Here is a 27028-nt window from a genome sequence, read left to right on the forward strand (position 1 = left end):
TGAGTCACAGAGAAAAGGCCAAATCGGCCATTGCTAAGGAAAATTAGGAGTGTTTGTCTTGGGAAAGGCCAAGTCGGCCTCTGCTGGGTTTTCTAGTGTTAAAAGACTAATTTCTCTTCATCTGCGCTTTTCCAAATTGTTGTATATAGTCGAATCGTCTCAAAATATGATTCTAATTCACATAATAATGCTATTTAAGATTTTTTTAATGCTGTTTATGCATCAGCGAGTCCAATTCTGACAGTGAGAGAGAACATGACGTATTGGATGGATGAACTTGCTCACTTGGCTGAAGTCATCAAGTCGGATACAGAAGATGAGAACTTTGATGGATTTGTGGATGATTGAACAAAACGTATCGTGGGTACACCCTTACAGTACTTCGATAAAGCACATCCAAGCCGTCATGCATGCAAGCGTATTTTCGCGTTTTAGCGTGCACGCATGCTACCGTATGTTGCGCCCAATTATTCAGAGCGCCTTGTGTGTTCATTACAGAAATTGCACCCACAATCTACTCTGCGCCTTATTGCTGCGAAAATACGGTACTTTTCATTGAATAATCATATTGTTAACATTATAATCATGCTTTCATGTAGATTGTTCTGTCCTTTATTGATAAAGTGCATTTTCATTCATGCATTTATTTTGGCAATCGCTTGACAGCAAGTAATGTAGCGGCCGCTTTCATAGTGTTCTTGTCAGTCTGCCTGTTGACGAGAACTGGTCAAAATTCCTCATTGTGCTCACTTTGTTGAAAGGCATCGTGTTGTTTACGCCTTCAAAAGAATCATCTGTAAGTACAATATTTTCTAATAAAAGTTGTTTACCAGTATTTTTGTGATATTTTGGTACGTTTGCGCAACTTGTAGAAAACCGCATCGTGTGTATGACAGAACTTCAAGGCCTTGTTTAGGAATTTATATGCAACATATTAAAAATTGAAGCTTATCTTGATTTTACATACATTTTTTCATTTTCTTTAGTTTCGCTCGGTTCATATTTGGATATGACAGCACAGCTGAACAAAGCATTTGGTGCTTTGACATTACTTCCTGACTCCCGTATTCAGTTAGAATGGCCTTTGGCTGGCTGTTGACTTGTGTTCGTTTGCATTCTTTCATTGTATTATTTTTTAGTCACATACAGTGGGGAGAACAAGTATTTGATACACTGCCGATTTTGCTGGTTTTCCCACTTGCAAAGCATGTAGAGGTCTGTAATTTGTATCATAAGTTATCTTCAACTGTGAGGGACCGAATCTAATACAAAAAAAAACAGAAAATCACGTTGTATGATTTTTAAATAATACATTTGCATTTAATTTCATGAAATAAGTATTTGATACATCACAAAAATTGAACTTAATATTTGGTACAGAAACCTTTGTTTGCTATTACTGATACCAAACGTTTCCTGTAGTCCTTGACAAGGTTTGCACACACTGCAGCAGGGATTTTGGCCCACTCCCCCATGCAGATCTTCTCCAGAACCTTCAGGTTTCGGGGCTGCTGCCGGGCAACACGGACTTTCAGCTCCCTCCATAGATTTTCTATCGGGTTCAGATCTGGTGACTGGCTAGGCCACTCCAGGACCTTAAGATGCTTCTTACGGAGCCACTCTTTAGTTGCCTTAGCTGTGTGCTTTGGGTCGTTGTCATGCTGGAAGACCCAGCCACGACCCATGTTCAGGGCTTTCACTGAAGGAAGGTTTTCAGCCAAGATCTGGCGATACATAGCCCCATCCATCCTCCCCTCAATACGGTGCAGCCGTCCTGTACCCTTGGCAGAGAAGCAGCCCCAAAAAATGATGTTTCCTCCTCCATGTTTCACAGTTAGGATGGTGTTCTTGGGGTTGTACTCATCCTTCTTTTTCCTCCAAACACGACGAGCCGAGTTTAGACCAAAAAGTTCAATTTTGGTCTCATCCGACCACATGACCTTCTCCCATTGCTCCTCTGGATCATCCAGATGGTCAGTGGCAAACTTCAGACGTGTCTGGACATGCACTGGCTTCAGCAGCGGGACCTTGCGTGCGCTGTAGGATTTTAATCCACGATGGCGTAATGTGTTTCCGATGGTTTTCTTCGAGACTGTGGTTCCAGCTCTCTTCAGGTCATTGACCAGGTCCTGCCGTGTAGTTCTGGGCTGATTCCTCACCTTCCTCATGATCAGTGATGCCCCACGAGGTGAGATCTTGCATGGAGCCCCAGAACGAGGCAGATTGACCGTCAACTTGAACTTCTTCCATTTTCTAATAATCGCTCCAACAGTTGTTACCTTCTCACCAAGCTGCTTGCTTATTTTCCTGTAGCCCATCCCAGCCTTGTGCAGGTCTATTATTTTATCCCTGATGTCCTTACACAGCTCTTTGGTCTTGGCCATTGTGGAGAGGGTGGAGTTTATTTGTTTGAGCATGTGAACAGGTGTCTTATATACAGGTAACAAGTTCAAACAGGTGCAGTTACTTCCGGTAATGAGTGGAGAACAGGACGGGTTCTTAAAAAAGAAATAAGAGCCGACATATTTACTAGTTGGTAATGTATCAAATACTTATTTCATGCAGTTAAATACAAATTTATTATTTAAAAATTATACAATGTGATTTTCTGGATTTTTGTAATAGATTCCGTCCCTCACAGTTGAAGAGACCTTATGATACAAATTACAGACCTCTACATAGCTTTCAAGTGGGAAAACCAGCAAAATCGGCAGTGTATCAAATACTTGTTCTCCCCACTGTACGCATGTCGGGTTGTTAACTTGACACTCATTATGCATATGTCGTGTTTAGGTACCGCTTTTTGTCATTTTGTACAAAGACGTTTCCTAACTGAATACACGAGAAGACAGTAGTGCACTCGTGTGTGTGTTTGTGCGCACAATTTTTGTGTACATGCTTTTTAGCTTTTTAGCGGAGCTTTTTAGAAATGAATATTATGCCCCTGCTGTCAAGAAAAAAAAATCTTAAATAGGTACACACCACCTCATTAAATTTAATTCAAGATCATGGGTTTTAAACATACTGCTTGCAGACTGAAACGGCTTATGTTTATATAACTTTTGACTTTCATATATGAATGATATTAACATCATAGCTTAAAAGGATGGATGATGAAACATTATTTGGACTGTCTAAACCAATAGGATTTGAAGCACTTTGTGTATGACCGTCTTTGATCTTCGAAGGGACTGACTGACTGACTGACATTAGAATGATAACTGGTTGACTGCAGTGACGCCTTCGTGTACCGAGAGAATTCCTTCAATATTGGTAAATATAGAATTTTAAATTCAATACAATTCTAGAACAACACTAAATATACAGTAGGACAATCCTAGCGTGCCTTCCTCGATTGGGTTGGTCTAGCGGTAATGGCCGAAACACCCGATGATCATGGATATAATATAGATGACATGTCCGGGAATTCCGACGTAAACCTGTGAATGTTTCACTGTGTCAACTGTCTTGCTGTTGTCATGGGTTATGTGTGACGTGTGGTTTATTTGCTCTGTTAATGACCGTGGCACGTGACGGCCCGTGCCTTGCCTTTGTTGTTGTACTTTAACTATCCTGAAATAATGCAGGTTAGGGGGTTCAATCGAGATTGCTAGAAAAGGCATACTGTGGTATGAAAAAGTATCTGAACCTTTTGGAATTTCTCACATTTCTGCATAAAATCACCATCAAATGTAATCTGATCTTTGTCAAAATCACACAGATGAAAATAGTGTCTGCTTTAACTAAAACCACCCAAATATTTATAGGTTATCATATTTTAATCAGGATAGCATCCAAACAATGACTGAAGGGGGGAAAAAGTAAATGAACCCTCTGCCTAGGAATGCTTAAAGAGCAATGGCGTACCGCACGCAGGCTATTTTTAGACCGTGACGTCACATCGTCGAGCGGAAGTAAAGCCGAAGTGGGACATTGTAGACCCGCCCTCGCATAGACACAACGTATTTTGTGATACTTTTCGCCGGTAATCTTTCAAAAATGAACATGCCGATCACGCATTGCTTTTTTGGAACTTGTAGAAACGACTTTAGACATTACGACACATGAAGGATGTTTTCTTCATGCGTTTCCGGAAACCAAAAACTCGGGAGGAAAAAATGTGTAGAACGAATCAACTTGCGCGGACTTTAACACCAGCTCGGTGAATCCATTCACATTTCATATGCAGTAAACATTATGTTGGGTTGGCATGGTCTTTCAGAGGACAAAGAGGTAAGCCATTTTTATATTTTTAACGTATTTTTTTAGTGTAACGTTGTGCCGTACTGCTTCTGTCTGACAATGAATGACCTGAAAAGAATTACAATGCTATCTGACTGCCACTGTTACCGTTTCTGTTATATATATATAAAAAAAAAATTTAGAAAGGGGGAAGTGTAAATAAATTATAGAATTAAGATGTGTTATCAATGAAAAAATTAAAAGTCTTCGTTGGCTGTCACTGACTAGCATTTGCGATAGCTACACAAAGCTAACTAAATTACCCCCAAGAACGGTAAGAGACGTAGGACAACCAGAGGATATATAAGAAAGACAGGGCTGATGGTAAAGGATAGCTTGTTGAAACAGGAGAATGTCATTGTCAGTCACGTCAATAAAAAAGCTAAAGCTATGCTTAGGTCGCTTGTTTTTTTCGTCTTTTTCAGCCTTCGACACTCAAGCCATCTCTTTAACTCAACATTTTTATGTTCTTTCCCATCTTTGCCCGTGAATTTGGCACCAGGCACATCATTTTCGAAGAGAATCTCCTTCGGACATGATTTCCATTCATTTCCTATTGGGGACAACCGGTGACTTGTCCCTACTTAGCAACAGTAGCTAATGTCATGAATATTAATGAGCGGAAGTGACGTGTTGCTTGCGGTACGCCATTGAAACCATTTTTTACCAAACATTTTAAGTCAGGTGTGTGCCCAATCACTGATGAGTGGTTTAAAGCTGCCCTGCCCATTATAAAACACACACCTGGTAAGAAATGTCTTGATGAGAAGCATTGTCTGATGTGCATCATTGCTGGGCAAAAGAGCTATCTGAAGACCTGTGATCAAGGATTTTTGATTTGTATAAAGCTGGGAAAGGATGTTCATCAATCAAGAGTCAAAGAAGTTGTCTACAAATAGAGTTTGGCACTTTTGATTCTCTCACAAGGAGTGGCCGTCCACCAAAGATGATGCCAAAAGTTCAGCGCAGAATACTCATAGAGGTAAAAGAGAACCATAAAGTGTCTGCTAAAGACTTACAGAAATCACTCGCACAGTCCAATATCTCTGTGCACACATCAACTATATGTTAAACTATGGCCAAGAATGGTGTTTGTGGGAGGACTCCATGGAGGAAGCCACTGTTGTTTGAAAAAAAAACATAAAAACATTGTTGCTTGTTTAATGTTCGCAAAAAGGCACTTGGACACTCCACAGATGTTTTAGCAAAATATTTTTAATGGACTGATGAAATTAAATTTGAATTGTTGTATTAGGTTCATTTTGCCTACTTATAGATTAGTCACATTTTTTTTAATCCCAGACAATAGTAGGTGATTTAATTACTTAAATGGTTACTGGTGTTGGTGTGACGCGTCTTTATCAGCTGATGGATGAAGGCGTGACTCACCTGAAAACGCCTGAAAACGTGACCTCACCGAAGAAAACAAACATCAGTGCTGGATCAGGGAGGCCATTGAGATCCGCCAGAGGGGGCCCGTGGACCATCAACACGGACGAGGTGGCGTACATGCTCTCTTATGACCTGGACCAGCATCCTGGAAGAGTGAATGGTCAGCAGAGGGTGTCACTTGCCTGTCAATCTGAAAGGTGAGTCACACCTTCATCCATCAGCTAATAAAGACTCGTCACACCAACACCAGTGACCCTCTGACGAAGGTGGAAGTGTTCGCCGAAACATGTATGGTATTTAAATAACCTACTGTTGTCTGGGATAAAAGAAAAAATTGACCAAAGTTGAATTGTTTGGGAGTAACACACAACATCATGTGTGGAGGAAAAATGGAACAGCTCACCAACATCAACACCTCATTTGGGGCTGTTTTGCTTCCTCAGGGCATGGACAACTTGCAATCATTAATGGAACAATGAATCCAAAAGTTTATCAGCATGTTTTGCAGGAAAACCTGACGCCGTCGGTCAGACAGTTGAAGCTAAAAAGAGGATGGATGCTGCAACAAGACAATGATCGAAAACACAGAAATATATCACCTTCAGAATGGTTTCAGAAGAACAAAATACACGTTCTGGAGTGACCAAGTCAAAGTCCACACTTGAACCCCATTGAGATGCTGTTGCATGACCTAAAGACAGCGATTCATGCCAGACATCTCAGGAATCTGACTGAACTCCAGCAGTTTTGTAGAGATGAATGGGCCAGGATTAGTCCTAAAGGATTTGTCAGGCTGATCTGACAATCCTTGCTGTTAGTATGTAGTCCAGATTTCGTACATTTTGAATGTAATTTAACCTGAGTGTTCAAAAGTATGTGTAAGAGTCATTCCCATCGACTTGAAATGAAATGAAGTTGACTCACTCAGCCCCCTACGGGCCCGGCGGTGCGCCGGCCATACGGCAAATGTCCTGTCAATTATTATGAAGTCCATGGGGTGTTTTTAGTCAAAGCAGTCACTGTTTTTTTCATCTGTGTGATTTTGACTTAAGATCAAATCACAATTGATGGGGATTTTATGCAGAAACGTTACTACGTTAGTCGAATGACACGAGAAAAGTCAGACACGGAGAGAGAAGAATGAGAGTGGGAAAGAGCAAGAGTGTTGTGACGCTGTTGCAAACGCGATGCTAGGCTAGGTGGCTCCAATAATACCTGACTGTAGCCGACAGCCTACAAACTACGCCGACATGATGCTATGCTAGATATCACATGTATATAAACTAGATGCGAAATGACGGACTCGGGGGCGTTAGTAGAGCCGCAATCTTAAAGCAGTAGACTTCTCAGAAAGGCTCTGTTGTAGTGAACCTTCCTAGCGAACCGAAGTAACTTTTTATCTAAAATACTCCTAAATCGGCAAAATCTTGACTTGAATCGATCTTTAAATGATGAAACAGTTTAAAACTTTCACATGTCGAAAGGAGACAGAAGGGAACTAATGCAACAACGGGAGCAATTTTAACAACTTTAACGGTTAATTCACAACATTAAATGACTTCCAAACATAGCAAACATTACTATGGTTTTTTTTTTTTTTTTTTTTGAATGAAAAAAACATGAAAGGTAACACCAGTTACTTTGCCAAGGAACTAATTACTCTTACATTCAGGTAGCTGAGTGACTAACTCAATTACTTTTTGGGAGAAGTAATTTGTATCTGGAATTAATTACTCTTTTAAAGTAAGATTAACAACACTGAAGATGCATGTCTGCAGGATGAAAAGCTATGCTGTGACGAAAGCAGAGATTTTATTCTTCCAATTTGTTGCCGAACACAATTTTCCTGCAACTATTGCTGATCACTTCTCAGTAAAGATGTCCAGATTGATCGGGTCCGATCACGTCATTTTCAAAGTATCGGAATCGGCAAAAAAATATCGGACACGCCTTTTTTTAATATTCAGTGGGGAGAACAAGTATTTGATACACTGCCAATGGGAAAACCCATTGGCAGTGTATCAAATACTTGTTCTCCCCACTGTATATAAATGTTTTTTAATTAAATCCATTTCTAATTATATTTAACGTTACTGACAAAATGTCTTACATTCATCCAGAGTCTTTAGTTTTGACTTACAGTAGGGCTATCAAATTTATCGCGTAAACGGTGGTAATTAATTTTTAAAAAATGAATCACGTTAAAATATTTAATGCAATTAACGCATGCGCTGCACGACCCACTCACGCATTGTCGCGTTCAATCTATACTGGCGCCGTTTTACCTATATATAGAGCTAACAGGCAACGTAAAATGAGTAGAGAGAATTTTGGCAGTCTTTAGAACCTCTGTTTAATTGGCTAAAGCCTTAAAATCCCTCTCTCAACGATTAGAAATATCGTTTCTTAACACTGTATGTTACTTCCCAACGCAGAGAAGATATATGAATTGGTGTCACTACGCCCAGTCATGGTTGCACTTCCCATCATGCATTTGGGCAGAACAGTAAAATGGCTACAGTATCATTTACTGAAAGCTCAACAAATACACTAGATGGCAATATTTAGTCACAATATACAAAGTCACATTTATCCTTTAAGAATTACAAGTCTTTCTATCCGTCAATCCCTCTCACAGAAAGAATGTTAATAATGTAAATGCCATCTTGAGGATTTATTGTCATCATAAACAAATAGAGTACTTATGTACTGTATGTTGAATGTATATATTCGTCCGAGTTTTATTCATTTTTTTCTTAATGCATTGCCAAAATGAATATGATCGGGAAAAATTATCGGGAATGATTGGAATTGAATCGGGAGCAAAAAAAAAAAAGCAATCGGATCGGGAAATATCGGGATCGGCAGATACTCAAACTAAAACGATCAGGATCGTATCGGTAGCAAAAAAAAAAACATGATCGGAACAACCCTACTTCTCAGAATTAGCAAAAGAAATGTTCCCTAACTCAAAGATTGCATCGGTAAGTTAATTTTATCAACTGACCTTTTTTTATTTATAATTGGACACACTAACAAACTACCTTCAAGTCAAACTGAATTGTGAGCTGAAATGCCATGAAGTGCAGCCATCAAAAGACATGATCGAAATTGCCAAAAGTGCTACATACAATTACAACAAAAGTCACTATTAAATTTTAGTAATCATGATGTAGCTGAAGATATTGATTGTTCTTTGATTGCACCAGGTTATACGTGATAATATTACCAATAAATTCATATTATTTTAATAATTGAGTTTTATTTTTGTTTCATATTGCACGCTATATAAAACGTAAGATTAGTCACCAATTTGTAAGGGCATACGTCAATATTTGTAAGATTGCCAAGGGCCTCGGGTTGACAGGTGTGTACAGTCCCTGACAAAAGTTTTGTCGCTTTTTGTAGAAACAATTGCTAATAACCTGACTTTTAATTATTCAATTGGTTTCAGAAATGGCTCATATGAAAGCTAAGACTCTACCAAAGAATGTTGAATGTGCAAAAATATACTGTTTTTTGGCAAAAGGAGGATTTTTCAGATGAATCTACCATTAAATTACACCACAGTCGCTGCAAATATTGCATGAGACCTACTGGAGCCTGCGTGGATCCGAGATTCACTCAGTCACCAGACATTAACATAATTTAGCATGTCTGGGGTAGGATGAAAGAGGAAGCATGGAAGACGAAACCCAAGAATGTTGATGAACTCTGGGTAGGGTTGCCACCTGTCCCTTAAAATAAGGAACGATCTGAAATTGGGAATTAAATGTTGCGTTCCGTATTGAACTAATACAGAATATAAATGAATAGATACATTTCAATGCATTTTAGGAGTTTTGGGGATGTCCCTTTTTTTCTCTGCCTGTACAGCTTTGGGCTCGAGGGGGGCGTCCCGTTTTTCTTATTTCTGAAAGGTGGCAACCCTAACTCTGGGAGGCATGGAAGACTGCTTTCTTTGATGTTCCTGATGTTTTCTTCAATAAATTGTATGAATCCTTGCCGAACCGCATGGATGCAGTCCTTCAAGCCCATGGAAGTCATACAAAATATTAAATTTGCATCTCACAGCCCCACTACTTAATTCGCTTATGTTATGTAACATATTTTTGTATTTGAAGTACATTTTTTGTTCACACTACTTTCTGTAGGCGACAAAACTTTTGTCTTGCCAAAATTTCACCTTTATGTCTTCATTAAATGATAACCCTTTTTTCAGTGAAGCAAATATATATTTGTACATTCAACATCATTTGGGAGGGTCATAGCTTTCATATGAGCCATTTCTGAAACCAATTGAATAATTCAAAGTCAGGTTATTAGCAATTGTTTCTACAAAACGGATAAGTGACAAGACTTTTGTCAGGGACTGTATATGTTTCACCAATAGAAACGACATGGAGAAAATCTACCAATATAATAATCACTCAGAAAATTATTTCTGAATGTTTTCAGGCTTTTTGCTCGTGAAGATGCAGTCAGCGCCGGCGAAGTTGTGCACGATTCACAAAGAGATGTCGCCAACACTACGTGATACCACCATGAGCTTTGACTCCGATGAGTGGGAAGATGACGAGCCCTCAACCTCACGTTTTTTGCTCGTGAAGATGCAGTCAGCGCCGGAGAAGTTGTGCATGATTCACAAACAGATGTCGCCAACACTACGTTATACCCCCATGAGCTTTGAGTCCGATGAGTGGGAACTTGACGAGCCCTCAACCTCACCTTGCCAACCGGGGAAGACAGAATCAAACCCAGTGATTGAAGAGAAGCTAGCTACATTTGAAAAGAAGCTGGCTACAATGGAAAAACATCCGGGATCAAACCTCATGATTGAAAAGAAGCTAGCTACAATTGAAGGGAAGCTAGATGAAATGGAAACACGTCCAAAATCAAACATAGTGATTGCAAAGAAGCTAGCTACATTAGAAGAGAAGCTAGCTAATATTGCAACATGTACCGATTCAAACATCGTGTTTGAAAAGAAGCTAGCTACAATGAAAAAGAAGCTAGATAAAATGGAAGGAGATAGCAGGTTTTTAAGTAGCACCCTGCTAACTGTGAGAGACCACGCTCAAAAAGTCAATGATTTCTTCCTGTGGGAAAGAAGATATCATCCACACTCAATGAAATAATAATAAAAAGAAACTGCTCTTTCAGTCAGCCATTCATTCTGCCTCGTCATTTTTACGCACTTAGCTAGGGTGACCATATTTTGATTTCCAAAAAAGAGGACACTCGGCCCGACCCCGAGATACTTAAAATTTTACTCTACGTTCACTCACAGATGCCTTATCACTTTTATACATTTAAAGTGTGCCTCCTACGTCTGGATAGAAAAATGCACTTTTATAAAAAAATTAATAGCTATATAACTAAAGACACAAATCCTCAGAGGTTACTCAACAGACTTTATTTTTCCTATAAAATAATAGAACAATAAAAACGCAAAAAAAAAAAAAAAAAAAAAAACGAATGTAGAATTAAAGTACCTAAGTACCTAAGTACATAAAAAAGCATGTTTATTTCATATTTCATGTGGTATTTTATGCTCCTGAATGAATGGACTGCGTGGATGTGCGTGGAAGCGATCGTTTTATTCAATTTTTGAATCCCGCCCCATGAAAATGAGTGACTTCCGGCTCCAGTCTCAGGTTGAGGATGAATGCGAATGTGACGCCACCCGAGTCAGCATATCACTATATAGCATTGCTTCCTAGCATGCAGATGGACTACGGATTCAGCTGATTTTGTGGACTAATTCGTTTATTTTTCACATCACGCCAGCCAAATGTGCTGCAGCTTTTTGTTGCTGCACCAGGGAGAGGCGTTTGAGCCTTTTCGGGTTTCAAAAGGTTCCCGTTCACCCCAATATTAGCCAAAACAAATCCGACAACTGTGGGACCATTGGACTTAGGTGGAAGTGAGTAAACATCGTGGTTTGTAATACCGTATTGGCCCGAATATAAGACGGTGTTTTTTGCATTGAAATAAGACTGAAAAAGTGGGGGTCGTCTTATATTCGCGGTCTAGACATTATACCCATTCACGACGCTAGATGGCGCCGATTATCATTGAAGCGATGTTCTGTCATGACAGATCTCAGCTACTCTCGTTTAACCAGTTTGCATTATTTTATTGCAATGTTTTTTTTATTCAGATTTCTTTCAAGACCACAGTTAGTTAGACTTCACTTTGATGCTTAATGCAGTTATTGCAATTTTGTTGTTTTATCACAATAGATTGGTTTATTTACATTTCAAAAACCAGAAGCCATTCATATATGAATGTGATTGCACTTTAGTTCACATATTTAAATGTTCAGACATTAAGATTTGAAATATATTCAAATATATTGTTATAATTATTTGTTTCGGATGTACTGTAATTATTTTCGGTATAAAAATTAATTTGGTGTTCAAAAAGTCTTTTCAACCTTGAGTCTTGAAAAAGAGGGGGCCGTCTTGTATTCGGGCCAATATGGTATGTCAAATACTGGGATCATGGCACACGTTTTAATACGGAGGTGGCTTGCATTTTGTGGCTGACAATGCTCCTTGTCCACAGAGAATGCCCGAAACGTGTATCACCTGAACCAATACACAGTACATATACACTGTAAAAACCCACCTCCTTAAAACAAAAAAACAACTTGTTTTCGATGTAAATCTATTAGAAATAAGTGAAATTACCTGCCAGTAAATTTTACTCAGATTTCTTGAAACAAGAAAAATAGCTACCTGAAAATAAGCTTAACAGACTTAATTTAAGCAAAATGTTAGTGGATTTAATCTAGATAAAAAAGCATGTTTGTCAGAAAAGTTCTTAATTCGAGAATAGATATTATTCAAAACATTATTTGAAAGCAATTTTTCTTGATTTAGGTTAAAAAATGACAAACTATTTGTGTTTATATGTTCATGTGCGATGAGCTCATAACTATAATCTAACCAGATGAAAATTACTTTATACCTGTATTATTTCCATGTAACAACGTAATCCGTGTCAGCCCTTCTGCATTCAGCAACTGTAACATTTGTAATTTTGCCTCATTTTGGTCTCTCATCTGGCCGGCATATCAGTCTACACCCAATGTGAACATATGTTGCACAGATTGGTAGAATTTTGTCCACGAATGATCAACAAAGTGATGAGAACAAACGTAATCTTGAAGGTGGAAACTACTACTACTACTGTTTACTTCCATTAGTTTATTTCACAATATTAACAAGTAAAGTTAGTTGTCACAAATATATTTCCAAATTTGTGTTCTTTTAATTTTAAACAATGTTTTCTTGTTTAAATAATTGATAAACCTCTGTCTCATCGGCTTCAGTTGACTTTCACGTACACTGCCAGGAGGTGGCAGTGTTTCCTCGTTTTCACCCAGATGAATAACTACCCTCTCCATCCTGGCATGACAGCAGAGGTCATTCTGTGCCTCTGAGGATGCGGAGGAGGTATGTGGAGTGACAGCGGGTCACCGTGGAACCTCTCTAGAGATACTTACATTTTACGACCAGACTGAGGCCGTAGTCATTAGAAGAAAATACTCGACAACCTCCACCTCCATTCCCCAATCTTTTTCTCCGCTTGTGAGTCACTGTGTGAGCTTTTCCCCTGCCTCATCTGTTTCCCATCCCCCAGCTGTCACCACTGCTCCAATAAACAACAATCCAAACAGTGGCTGTGAAGACAGAACATGTCAGTATTGTAGTTCCTGCGTCACAACGTTTGTTTGATAAGGAGCTGCGGTGCTGGTGCGAGGGCGAGAGATTGCAGTCATTCCCCCGGGTGGGGTAGAGAGCGGCCCCACCCTTACTGCCTGCCCGCACTACGCCATTGTGACTGTGCTGATATTCATGTAAGGTCTTGATTTCTTGCAATCACATCTCACTTATTGCCATCAAACCCATTAAATTGTGGTGCTTTGAGGAATCAGGACATTTGACACCTCAGGAAAAGGACTTATCAGATAAAAGAAAAATTTAAAAGGAAGTAAGCAGTTTTGGCTCTAATACTCCTGGTAACTGAATGTTGATGTCTTTTAGACCAAACAGATCAGGCGTCGGGAACCTTTTTGACCGAGAGAGCCAAAACACCCAACATACAGTGCTGGTCAAAAGAATTGGCACCCCTGCAATTCTGTCAGATAATGCTCAATTTCTCCCAGAAAATGATTGCAATTACAAATGATTTGGTAGTAGTATCTTCGTTTATTTTGCCTGCAATGAAAAAACACAGAAGAGAATGGAGAAAAAAATTAAATCATTATAATTTTACACAAAACTCCAAAAATAAAAAACAAAAAACTAAGTATTTACACCCTTGGAACAATCATGTGATGCTTCTTTAATTTGTGTAATTAACAGCACCTGTTACTTGCCTGTGGCACATAACAGGTGGTGGCAATAACTAAATCACAAGTGCAGCCAGTTAAAATGGATTAAAGTTGAATCAACCTCTTTCCTGTGTCCTTGTGTGCACCATATTGAGCATGGAGAAAAGAAGGAAGACTACAGAACTGTTAAAGGACTTGAGAAGCAAAATTGTGAGGAAGTATGGGCAATCTCAACACTACAAGGCCATCTCCAAGGAGCTGAATGTTCCTGTGTCTACCGTGCGCAGTGTCATTAATAGGTGTAAAGCCCATGGCACTGTGTTTAACCTCCCTAGATGTGGACGGAAAAGAAGAATTGAGGAGAGATTTCAACGAAAGATTGTGCGGATGGTGGATAAAGAACCTCAACTAACATACATCTCCTCAGTGGCAAGGCCCCGGGGGTAGATGAGATCCGCCCGGAGTTCCTAAAGGCTCTGGATGTTGTAGGGCTGTCATGGCTGACATGGCTCTACAACATCGCGTGGACATCGGGGACAGTGCCTCTGGATTGGCAGACTGGGGTGGTGGTCCCTCTTTTCAAAAAGGGGGACCGGAGGGTGTGTTCCAATTATAGAGGGATCACACTCCTCAGCCTCCCCGGTAAAGTCTATTCAGGGGTGCTGGAGAGGAGGGTCCGTCGGGAAGTTGAATCTCGGATTCAGGAGGAGCAGTGTGGTTTTCGGCCGTGGAACAGTGGACCAGCTCTACACCCTCGGCAGGGTCCTTGAGGGTGCATGGGAGTTCGCCCAACCAGTCTACATGTGTTTTGTGGATTTGGAGAAGGCGATGTGCCTAGGGGAGTCCTGTGGAGGGTGCTCCGGGAGTACGGGGTACCGAGCCCCTTGGTCAGGGCTGTTCGGTCCCTGTACGACCGGTGTCAGAGTCTGGTCCGCATTGCCGGCAGTAAGTCGAATTCGTTCCCAGTGAGGATTGGACTCCGCCAAGGCTGCCCTTTGTCACCAATTCTGTTCATAATTTTTATGGACAGAATTTGTAGGTGCAGCCGAAGCGTTGAGGGTGTCCGGTTTGGTGGCCTCAGCATGTCATCTCTGCTTTTTGCAGATGATGTGGTGCTGTTGGCTTCATCAAGCCGTGACCTCCAACTCTCATTGGGGCGGTTCGCAGCCGAGTGTGAAGCGGTTGGGATAAAGATCAGCACCTCCAAATCCGAGACCATGGTCCTCAGCCGGAAAAGGGTGGCATGCCCTCTCCGGGTCGGGGAGGAGATCCTGCCCCAAGTGGAGGAGTTCAAGTATCTTGGGGTCTTGTTCACGAGTGAGGGTAGGAGGGAGCGGGAGATTGACAGGCGGATCGGTGCAGCGTCTGCAGTGATGCGGACTCTGCACCGGTCCGTTGTGGTGAAGGAGGAGCTGAGCCAAAAGGCGAAGCTCTCGATTTACCGGTCGATCTACGTTCCTACCCTCACCTATGGTCACGAGCTGTGGGTCGTGACCGAAAGAACAAGATCCCGGATACAAGCGGCTGAAATGAGTTTCCTCCGCAGGGTGTCCGGGCTCTCCCTTAGAGATAGGGTGAGAAGCTCGGTCATTCGGGAGGGGCTTGGTGTCGAGCCGCTACTCCTCCGCGTTGAGAGGAGACAGTTGAGGTGGCTCGGGCATCTGGTTCGAATGCCTCCTGGACGCCTCCCTGGAGAGGTGTTCCGGGCATGTCCCACCGGCGGGAGGCCCCGGGGTCGACCCAGGAAGCGCTGGAGAGACTATGTCGCTCGGCTGGCCTGGGAACGCCTTGGAATCCCGCCGGAGGAGCTAGCTGAAGTGGCTGGGGAGAGGGAAGTCTGGGCTTCCCTGCTAAAGCTGCTGCCCCCGCGACCCGACCCCGGACTAAACGGAAGATAATGGATGGATGGAACTAACATCCAAACAAGTTCAAGCTGTCCTGCAGGGTGCAACAGTGTCATCCATCAGCGTCTGAATGAAAAGGGACTCTATGGTAGGATACCCAGGAAGACCCCACTTCTGGCCCAAAGACATAACAAAAGCCAAGCTGGAGTTTGCCAAAATTTACCTGAGAAACCCAAAAACGTTTTGGAAGAATGTTCTCTGGTCAGATGAGAAAACAATAGAGCTTTTTGGGAAAAGGCATTAACATAGAGTTTACAGGAGAAAAAACGAGGCCGGCAAAGAAAACATCAGTCAAACATGGCGGAGGTTCCCTGATGTTTTGGGGTTGCTTTTCTGCCTCTGGCACTGGACTGCTTGACCGTGTGCATAGAATTATGTAGTCTGAAGATGACCAACAAATTTTGTAGCATAATGTAGGGCTCAGTATGAGAAAGCTGGGTCTCCCTCAGAGGTCATGGGTCTTCCAGCAGGACAATGACTCAAAACACACTTCAAAAAGCACGAGAAAATGGTTTGAGAGAAAGCACTGGGGACTTCTAAAGTGGCCAGACATGAATATCATAGAACACCTGTGGAGACATCTGAAAATGGCAGTTTGGAGAAGGCACCCTTCAAATCTGAGACCTGGAGCAGTTGGCCAAAGAAGAATGGTCTAAAATTCCAGCAGAGAATTGTAAGAATGTCATTGATGGATACCGGAAGCGGCTGTTCGCAGTTATTTTGTCTAAAGTTTGTGCTATCAAGTATTAGGCCGAGGGTGCCAATACTTTTGTCCAGCCCCTTTTTGGAGTTTTGTGTAAAATGATGAATATTGAATGTTTTTTTCATTCTGTTATTCAAAATGTCTGTCATTTTTAGCTTAGAATATTATTTGATGTCTAATATTTAGTTAAAAAAAAAAAAAAATTATTCACGGATGTCTACCTCATAACTATCGCTTAATTGTATTTTTTTTCGTCACTGTCGCATTTTCCCCAACATTTTACATGATAGATAATCAATCCGAACAAACAAAAATGGGAAAAAAAACGTTTAAAAGGGTAAATATATGAAAATTAAGATCTCGACCACTCCTTGATGTCATTTCAGCATCGCGGCCCTTGTTATATTAGCATGTTTCACTCTTAAAATTCCCCCAAAATCCGGCTGTGCCCATTCATAGCTGTGTCTTGACACTCAGGGGATACATGCTACATGGAGTTTTTGAAAAGAGGTAGGTACGCGATAATATCTCGTTAAAATCGTGGCGTCTTTAATTCTGCTCTCCCGTGCTCTTGCCTCCAGTTAGGGTTTTGCTGTTTAATTTTTTTTTTTTTTTTTTTTTTTTAAACGCACTCCTGTTCAAAATTTTTCTTCCCCAGAAAATTGAGATTTTAACCTTTCCAATGATGTATCACAGATGCGTATAGCGGAACTTCAAGTCACCTGAGTGTTTTCCACCATATAAATATATATGTATATATATACATATATATATAGGGCTGTCAAACGATTAAAATTTTTAATCGAGTTAATTACAGCTTAAAAATTAATTAATCGTAATTAATCGCAATTAATCGCAATTCAAACCATCTATAAAATATGCCATATTTTTCTGTAAATTATTGTTCGAATGGAAAGATAAGACACAAGATGGATATATACATTCAACATACGGTACATAAGGACTGTATTTGTTTATTATAACAAGATGGCATTAACATTATTAACATTCTGTTAAAGCGATCCATGGATAGAAAGACTTGTAGTTCTTAAAAGACAAATGTTAGTACAAGTTATAGAAATTTTATATTAAAACCCATCTTAATGTTTTCGTTAGTGAGATGAAGCCTCATGAGGCATTGCACCACTTGAACCAATTGGTTCGAGAAAGGGTATATTTCTTGGAGCTTCATGTGTCCACGGAACCACCTACTGGCTAACTGTATAATCACAAACATTTGTCTCCCAACCACATGAGGGATTCGTTAATTTTTGTGTGTGTGTCTGTTGGGAAGGTGTTATTTAGCAAAATATTGTCTGACCAACTCCTCGATGTATAGATTATCACATAAGTATAATGTATATATTTTTTCTTCAACTTTCTTTTCATTGTTTTCCAGTCACAGAAGTTAAATTTGGCATACATCTTCAGCAATGGGATCAAACCTGAGTGACCATGATGTATGGGGGGGGAGCAGTCCCCCCTGAATCATAAAAAAAATAATAAATACATTAAAAAAAAAAAACTATACATATGAAACCAAAACGCACACATAAACAGCACCTCAGAGTCATATTAAATATATGATGTCTCCTGTAGGTCAGCAGTGCCAGGCAGATACCCAAAAATCAACGAACAACAAATTATACATATAAACATTTGAAATTTTGGTTCCAGTAAGAGGAGTTGCCACATACAGTCACAGTCTCATATGTCACTCATGAAGTAAAACCTATATGTATATATTTTTATTGTAGTCTGTGTATGTGTGAAAATAATTTCATAAATTATATTATAACAAAGTGGTAGATTGTGCAATGTTATTTTTCTGATAATGAAGCGTGCGTATGTCACCGCTCGCACGACGTGTCCAGCACGGTAGGCGGATGCTCTGACCACCAAGCCAGGAGCCCGGGCTGCCAACTTTGCCTGCCAGCGCACCCTCATGAGGAAAGGGAGGTTTCGACACAGCGGACTTGCGTGAACCCGTTTCACGTAATCAGAGAGAACAGTAAACATGTTCGTGTCACATGAAAAAGGTTACTGATGATGTTTGTGCAATTTGGACTTTGATGTAGCGACGGGATGGTGGTGATTTTTATTGTTTTATTATTATTTTTTCCCCCCTCTTTCTTGCTAGCTTCATCCTAGTATCAACTATACTGTATCCTTCTTTCAACTCTCTTAAACTTTTTACTCTCCAAACCACCTCCAAATTATCCAAACTCTCACTTGATCACAACTCTCCTGCTAACACCCACATTTTGAATGCAGGCAGAGGTGTTGATAGACGGAAGCGAGCTGTCAAACCGCGCAGCAAATCTAAAGCACTCCATGAAGCGATCACGTGGTATAGCTTGGCAGCGAGGCTTCGGACCCCAGCAAGGCTATGTTGTTTTGGCCGCAAACTCCCAGCGCTCACGGCTCACGCATCATGGTAATACAAGTGACCCGTTTTTTTTCCATCCCCGATTAGAAAATGTGACATGTGATGTCACTCCCATGACTACAGTATTCTTCATTCTACATACATTATGGGGCAATAACAAAATAGTAACGCACAGGCATCAAGGAAAGTAACTTTAATCAGATTACTGATTTAGAAAAATGCACGCGTTAGATTGCTCTTTACTGAAAGAAAATAATCAGACAACAGTTACGCATTACTCACATAACGCGTTACTAACAACACTGCTTTTATATTACCTTTAAATACACAAGCTTGACACTAACTTAACGGGAGCTAGTTTTTCACCGGAGATTTGGCTAGCTCTGGCAGTGTTCAACGCAAGCTGCAACGAACGGCAGTAACTTTGTCATACCGCAAAATATGAAAACGATTGAAACCATTACTCACCAAATTCAATATGCTGGCAAATGCATTCATCTAAAAAAAAATTGGGAGTGAGACCTCCCCTCGTCCAGCGAACGTGAATTTGTGCTCAGGACAAGATCACCTGTCGCAATTAGCGATCTTTGACGCTCTACTTTTTCCCCCCCTGCATACAAACTTGTTTCTCTCTCAGTGGCTGTGATTAACCTCAATGAAGTTGCTCTCCTAGCTAAGCCTTGCCTATCATTCGTCTTTGTAAGTTTTTAGTAACTTTGTGTATTGAATTTGAAAGGAAAATGTGTGTTTTGTTTTTGGCGAACTTTTTCATGAAGCTAAACTGTTGAAGCTACTCGCACGTGGAAATATACGATTGTACAACGTTTTAAATGTATTCATTTGGTATATTTCAGTTACTACGATTTGAGAGATCAATCAATTGAAGAATATACGTCTTGTGTTTGGAGTGTTTGTTTTGGGGTTTGCTGAAATAGCGTCACTGACACACGCAGGATCAAACAGGGGAAGGGGCAAGCGCTGCCGCGCCAAGCCACTTCTGGCTGCATTTTTGACACATGAAAAATAACGAATACGTACTACTGTATGACAGAAAATTTTAGTGGTTTTGTAACCGCGACGTTTTCATAGCATGGTAAACCGTGAAGGTAACTGGCACATGCCCACACCCGACCCCCCAACCCCCCTTAAAAATTTTCTCCTCGGATCTACACGATACACGCAGGTCATCCTTTTTGACTTCAAAACGGCGAATTTCGCCGAAAGGTGAGAGATTTTCATGCCTGGTACTGTCATTTAAATCTGTCTGAGCCGGGCATGTACGTTAATTGCGTCAAATATTTTAACGTGATTAATTCAAAAAATTAATTACCGCCCGTAAACGCGATAATTTTGACAGCCCTAACATATATATACATAAATGTATATATATATGTATACAGTGCCTTGCAAAAGTATTCGGCCCCCTTGAACCTTGCAACCTTTCGCCACATTTCAGGTTTCAAACATAAAGATATAAAATTTTAATTTTTTGTCAAGAATCAACAAAAAGTGGGACACAATCGTGAAGTGGAACAAAATTTATTGGATAATTTAAACTTTTTTAACAAATAAAAAACTGAAAAGTGGGGCGTGCAATATTATTCGGCCCCCTTGCGTTAATACTTTGTAGCGCCACTTTTTGCTCCAATTACAGCTGCAAGTCGCCTGGGGTATGTTTCTATCTGTTTTGAACATCGAGAGACTGACATTCTTGCCCATTCTTCCTTGCAAAACAGCTCGAGCTCAGTGAGGTTGGATGGAGAGTGTTTGTGAACAGCAGTCTTCAGCTCTTTCCACAGATTCTCGATTGGATTCAGGTCTGGACTTTGACTTGGCCATTCTAACACCTGGATACGTTTATTTTTGAACCATTCCATTGTAGATTTGGCTTTGTTTTGGATCATTGTCCTGTTGGAAGATAAATCTCCGTCCCAGTCTCAGGTCTTGTGCAGATACCAACAGGTTTTCTTCCAGAATGTTCCTGTATTTGGCTGCATCCATCTTCCCGTCAATTTTAACCATCTTCCCTGTCCCTGCTGAAGAAAAGCAGGCCCAAACCATGATGCTGCCACCACCATGTTTGACAGTGGGGATGGTGTGTTCAGGGTGATTAGCTGTGTTGCTTTTACGCCAAACATATGGTTTTGCATTGTGGCCAAAAAGTTCAATTTTGGTTTTATCTGACCAGAGCACTTTCTTCCACATGTTTGGTGTGTCTCCCAGGTGGCTTGTGGCAAACTTTAAACGAGACTTTTTATGGATATCTTTGAGAAATGGCTTTCTTCTTGGCACTCTTCCATAAAGGCCAGATTTGTGCAGTGTACGACTGATTGTTGTCCTATGGACAGACTCTCCCACCTCAGCTGTAGATCTCTGCAGTTCATCCAGAGTGATCATGGGCCTCTTGGCTGCATCTCTGATCAGTTTTCTCCTTGTTTGAGAAGAAAGTTTGGAAGGACGGCCGGGTCTTGGTAGATTTGCAGTGGTCTGATGCTCCTTCCATTTCAATATGATGGCGTGCACAGTGCTCCTTGAGATGTTTAAAGCTTGGGAAATCTTTTTGTATCCAAATCCGGCTTTAAACTTCTCCACAACAGTATCTCGGACCTGCCTGGTGTGTTCCTTGGTTTTCATAATGCTCTCTGCACTTTAAACAGAACCCTGAGACTATCACAGAGCAGGTGCATTTATACGGAGACTTGATTACACACAGGTGGATTCTATTTATCATCATTGGTCATTTAGGACAACATTGGATCATTCAGAGATCCTCACTGAACTTCTGGAGTGAGTTTGGTGCACTGAAAGTAAAGGGGCCGAATAATGTTGCACGCCCCACTTTTCAGTTTTTTATTTGTTAAAAAAGTTTAAATTATCCAATAAATGTTGTTCCACTTCACGATTGTGTCCCACTTGATGTTGATTCTTGACAAAAAAAATAAATTTCATATCTTTATGTTTGAAGCATGAAATGTGGCGAAAGGTTGAAAGATTCAAGCGGGCCGAATACTTTTGCAAGGCACTGTATATATATATATATATACATATATATACAGCCCTAACATATATATATATATATATAAATGTATATATATATATATATATATATATATATACATAAATGTGTATATATATATATATATATATATATATATATATATATATATATATATATATATATATATATATATATATATATATATGTGTGTGTGTATCATATTGCCTCTGTAATACCCTTTGAGACTTCTGTTGTGATTGAGGGCTATACAAATAAAATTGAATTGAATTGAATTAACACCCATTTCTCGCTCTCCTGGAAGTGGTGACAATTTGACAGGCGAAAAAGTCATGAAAGTGAAACAGATTGTGCGCGTGTGAGGACTGGGGTCTTCACGTTCACTCCACTGGGCCATTCACATTCGTTTAATTTTCCCCTACACATTTTCTATATAAGCTCTTTGGTCTTGGCCATAGTGGAGTTTGGAGTGTGGCTGACTGAGATTTTGGACAGGTGTCTTTTATACATATAATGAGTTAAAAAAGGTGCCATTAATACAGGTAACAGGTGGAGCCTCGTTAGACCTCGCTAGAAGAAGTTAGACCTCTTTGACAGCCAGAAATCTTGCATGTTTGTAGGTGACCAAATACTTATTTTCCACTCTAATTTGGAAATAAATTCTTTAAAAATCAAGCAATGTGATTTTCTGTTGTTGTTGTTTTTTTTTTCCACATACTGTCTCTCATGGTTTATGTTTACCCATGTTGACAGTTACAGGCCTCTCTTATCTTTTCAAGTAGGAGAACTTCTTCAACTGGTGGTTGACTAAATACTTATTTGCCCCTCTGTATGTGTTGTGGTATTTATTGAAATGTTTGGGTGTAAAAATGTCAACATAAAACATATTTGAATGCAGAATGGGGATTCTATGTGTCTTGAAAAATCACTCAGTGTTAAAAAAAAAAAAAAAGGCAATACAGGCTAGGTTGAACTCACAATTACCTTTTTTATTTTGAGATATTGACTTCCAGCATGTTTGTTTGGGCCTCTATAGAGGCTTTATATTGCAGTCATTCCATTGTTCCTTGAATCCCTTATTGTGTTGCAGTTTCATCATCTGTCTCCTTTTGTCAGTGCTTGTCCTCTCTTCCATTATGTTCTTTTTCCACGCCATGCTTCACTGTAGCAATTTAAAGTCCCGAGTAACATTCAAGGCGTTTGGCGCTCAGTTGTGTCAGTACTCTTGCATTATTAACTATTATTATTTAGTGGACATGTACAGTGTCATTTTTGATTTATAAACATGTGATTTTTTAATAATTTTTTTTAAATTACCGTAATTTTCAGACTATAAGCCGCTACTTTTTTCCTTCATTTTGAATAACGCGGCTTATAGTCCAGTGCGGCTTATTTGTTGATTTATTTGGGTTAATAGGTAACACTGCATTTGACAGCAGTCATAAGACCGTCATAATTATGACATGACACTATCATGGGCATTACTGAATGTTTATGTCATTAGGTGTCTTCCATCAAATTATGTCACTAACCCCATTTATGTCCAGCTTGGATCTTTTAAATCCATTAAAAAGTGAAATAATTCGCCGGATAACATTAAATGACGTCTGTTATAAGCATTCGTTAATGCTCATGAGAGTTTCATGTCGTCATTATGAATTGTCTAATGACAGTCTTATGGCACCACTGTCAAATAAAGTGTTACCAAATACCATAACTAGCAGTTAATGAAACAACCAGAACAGTGACTGAAGAAATAATTACCACAGAACGTGAATTTTGATTGTTATTTACATCAGTAGCGCCACAATGCATGCTAGGAGGCATGTTGGACAACAACAGTGTTGACAGCAGGTGGCAGCAGAGGTTGACTGTCTCCCCCAAGGGAGCAGTGATGGCCAGATGAAGCGTCTTGAAGCAATAAAGCTTTGCAGCCAATTGGTTCAAAGCTTAACCCTTGAGAGTCGAAGGACGCGCCGGCGCGTCCTCAGCGCACGTCGTCTTTGAAGCACCCTCACGTTTTAATTACGTCACCCACATGCCGTTGGTTGGTCTCGTTTTAAAGTGCGGAAGTTGCGGTTTACTCTCGTTTTTATTTGAAGTCAATCGACCAACTAAAACGTGAGATATTGTCATTTAAGTTATATAGTTTTATTGTCCTCTCAAAAAACATTAAAACGCTGCATGGATCATTTGTTTATGTCTATATATCCATCATTTGTTGTCCTTTTTCAAAACGGAAGCTCCATGAAAAAAACACAAATCAAACGAACCCTTTCGAAGTCACAGTGGAAGCACAAAATGCTTTTTTTTTTTTTTTATAAATATAACTGCCGTGCGAGGTTCCACCGAACGAGAGGGAGGAGTGTTCTGAAGCAGCGAGGTGGCGAGCGACGGCTGTTTGGATCGAGCAGCGACTTTGTGTGACTTTGAGAATGAACGGAAAGCTAAATTTAGCGCAAGCAATTGTGCTTTTTGATCAACTTGAGGAAGAGGATGGTCCAAATTCGTCATCATCATCTTCTTCGGAAGAGTCCTCGAGTGAAGATATTGATGGATTTGAACACGTGGGTGACGCCATCGACGAGCAGAGGTAAACCAACTCACTTTTTTTTTTTTTATGCTGAAAAAGTTTCTTTTGAAAGTTTCTTTTGATATTGCAAGACAAAGTTAATTTTGATGCAATATAAGTGTGTGTTTGTGTATATAATAATGTGCATATCAGATCAAAGTCGTAAGTGCACTGTGTGTATCCCAGGCAGGAATTTATAATTTGTGGTGTTCTTCTTTCTATATGAAGATTAGGGATGTAGGCAAGGCAAGGCAAGGCAAATTTATTTATATAGCACAATTCAACACAAGGCAATTCAAAGTGCTTTACATCACATGAAAACCATAAAAATCACATTTAAATCAACACAACGTAAAAACCAAGACAAAAGATCGCATTTAATCACAGAATAAAAATAAATAAATAAAAATAAAACAAAAATAGAAATAAAGCAAAAACTACTACTAATAATAATCATTGAAATCAGCAATGGAGATAAGCACAAGAGGAATAGAAGGCAGGTAGATTGAAATATATAGACAGTTATGGATATGCAGTGCTAAACAAAAGCGTTTTTAGCCCTGATTTAAATGAGCTAACGGTTTGAGCATACTTCAGACCTTCGGGTAACTTGTTCCAGAGGTGAGGAGCATAATAACTAAATGCTGCCTCACCCTGCTTGGTTCTTGTTCTTGGAACATGCAGAAGACCCGTTCCAGACGACCTTAGGGGTCTAGATGTCTCATAGGAATCTAACAAGTCAAGCATGTATTTTGGTCCAAGGCCATTAAGTGTTTTGTAGACGAGCAGTAGTATTTTATAGTCTATCCTTTGACTCACTGGAAGCCAGTGTAGCGATTTCAAAACCGGTGTAATGTGGTCCAGCTTCCTTGTATTTGTGAGGACTCTGGCCGCAGCATTCTGTACTAGCTGCAGCTTCCTGACTGATTTTTTATCAAGACCTGTAAATATACCGTTGCAGTAGTCCAATCTGCTGAAAACGAATGCATGCATAAGTTTTTCCATGTCTTGTTGAGTCAGAAGCCCCTTAATTCTGGTTATATTTTTTAGGTGGTAATAAGCGGATTTAGTGACGGACTTTAGATGGCTATCAAATTTTAGGTCTGAGTCAATAATTACGCCAAGGTTTCTGACTTGATTTGTAGCTGTAAGTGACATTGTGCTAAGTTGGCTGCTTATCTTTGACCTTTCCTTTTTTGGCCCAAAAATGATCACCTCTGTTTTCTCCACATTTAACTGGAGAAAATTCTGGCACATCCATTCATTGATTTGATGAATGCATTTACTCAGGGAGACTAAGGGACCATAATCATGTGGGGACACAGAAATGTACAGTTGTGTGTCATCTGCATAGGCGTGATAGGAGATGTCATACTGTTCCATTATCTGAGCTAACGGAAGCATATAGATGTTAAATAAGAGTGGTCCAAGAATTGACCCTTGAGGGACTCCACACGTGAATTTGGTTCGTTCTGACTGATAATTTCCGATTGACACAAAGAAATCCCTATCATGTAAATAGGATGTGAACCACTGAAGAATAGTGTCAGTAAGCCCTACCCACTGTTCCAATCTGCTGAGTAGTATGTTGTGATCAACCGTGTCAAATGCGGCGCTGAGATCCAATAGTAGCAGAACAGATGATTTGCCTGCATCGGTATTCCGACGAATATCATTTAGGACTTTGATAAGCACGGTCTCGGTGCTGTGTTGTGGCCGAAATCCAGACTGAAATGAGTCAAAAAGATTGTTTTGGATCATAAAAGTCTGGATCTGTTCAAACACAACCCTTTCGATAATTTTCCCCAGGAATGTCAGATTTGATATTGGCCTGTAATTACTAATGGTTGAGGCATCCAGATTAGGTTTTTTTAGGAGAGGTTTTATTACTGCAGTTTTTAAAGTCTGAGGAAACTCTCCTGTTTGGAGGGAAGTATTTATAATCTGAAGTATGTCTGGGGCTATGCAATGAAAAACAGTTTTGAAAAAGTTTGAAGGAAGGATGTCAAGGCAGCATGTTGTGGGCTTTAGTTTCGACACAATTTCTGTTAAAGTGGCATAGTCCAAGAGGCTAAACTGTCTAAGATTGACGTGGGGGACATGTTGGGAGGCATTTAGTGTAACATTTGTTAATCCGGAGTTGCACACAGTCTGTCTAATCATTAGTACTTTGTGTGTAAAAAATGCTGCGAAATTATTACAGGACACCTCAGATGCCAATTCCTGAGGTATTGATGCTTGTGGGTTTGTCAGTTTGTCAACAACAGAAAATAGTGTGCGAGTATTGTTGGTGTTTCTACTAATGATCTCTGAAAAATATGATTGTCTAGCATTTTTCAGTTCCTGGTTGTATTTGCGAAGACTCTCTTTGTAGATATCATAAAAAACTAGGAGTTTGTTTTTTCGCCATCTGCGTTCTGCTCGTCTACAAACTTGCTTTTGTTTTATAGCTAGTATGGCATTTCT

General features: G+C 40.0%; 1 protein-coding gene across 2 annotated transcripts; it reads left to right on the forward strand.

Annotated features, from left to right (window-relative positions):
- Nucleotides 1-663: 663 nt before the first annotated feature.
- LOC130907288 (uncharacterized) lies at nucleotides 664-10804 on the forward strand. Of its 2 annotated transcripts, none has more exons than XM_057822177.1 (2): nucleotides 664-796; nucleotides 10093-10804. In XM_057822177.1, exon 2 carries the CDS (start codon nucleotides 10110-10112, stop codon nucleotides 10770-10772), a length of 663 nt encoding a protein of 220 aa, XP_057678160.1. In that variant the 5' UTR covers nucleotides 664-796; nucleotides 10093-10109; the 3' UTR covers nucleotides 10773-10804. The 2 variants fall into 2 exon arrangements, with proteins under 2 accessions (XP_057678160.1, XP_057678159.1); XM_057822176.1 differs by lacking the exon at nucleotides 664-796 and adding an exon at nucleotides 3151-3273.
- The last annotated feature ends 16224 nt before the right edge of the window (nucleotides 10805-27028 follow it).

The sequence above is a fragment of the Corythoichthys intestinalis genome, chromosome 19 (genome assembly GCF_030265065.1).
Source record: "Corythoichthys intestinalis isolate RoL2023-P3 chromosome 19, ASM3026506v1, whole genome shotgun sequence".
NCBI classification, from domain to species: domain Eukaryota; kingdom Metazoa; phylum Chordata; class Actinopteri; order Syngnathiformes; family Syngnathidae; genus Corythoichthys; species Corythoichthys intestinalis.

Bases quoted from the DNA above. Each gene is read 5' to 3' on its own strand.
- LOC130907288 (XM_057822177.1), top strand. From the start codon at position 10,110: ATGCAGTCAGCGCCGGCGAAGTTGTGCACGATTCACAAAGAGATGTCG.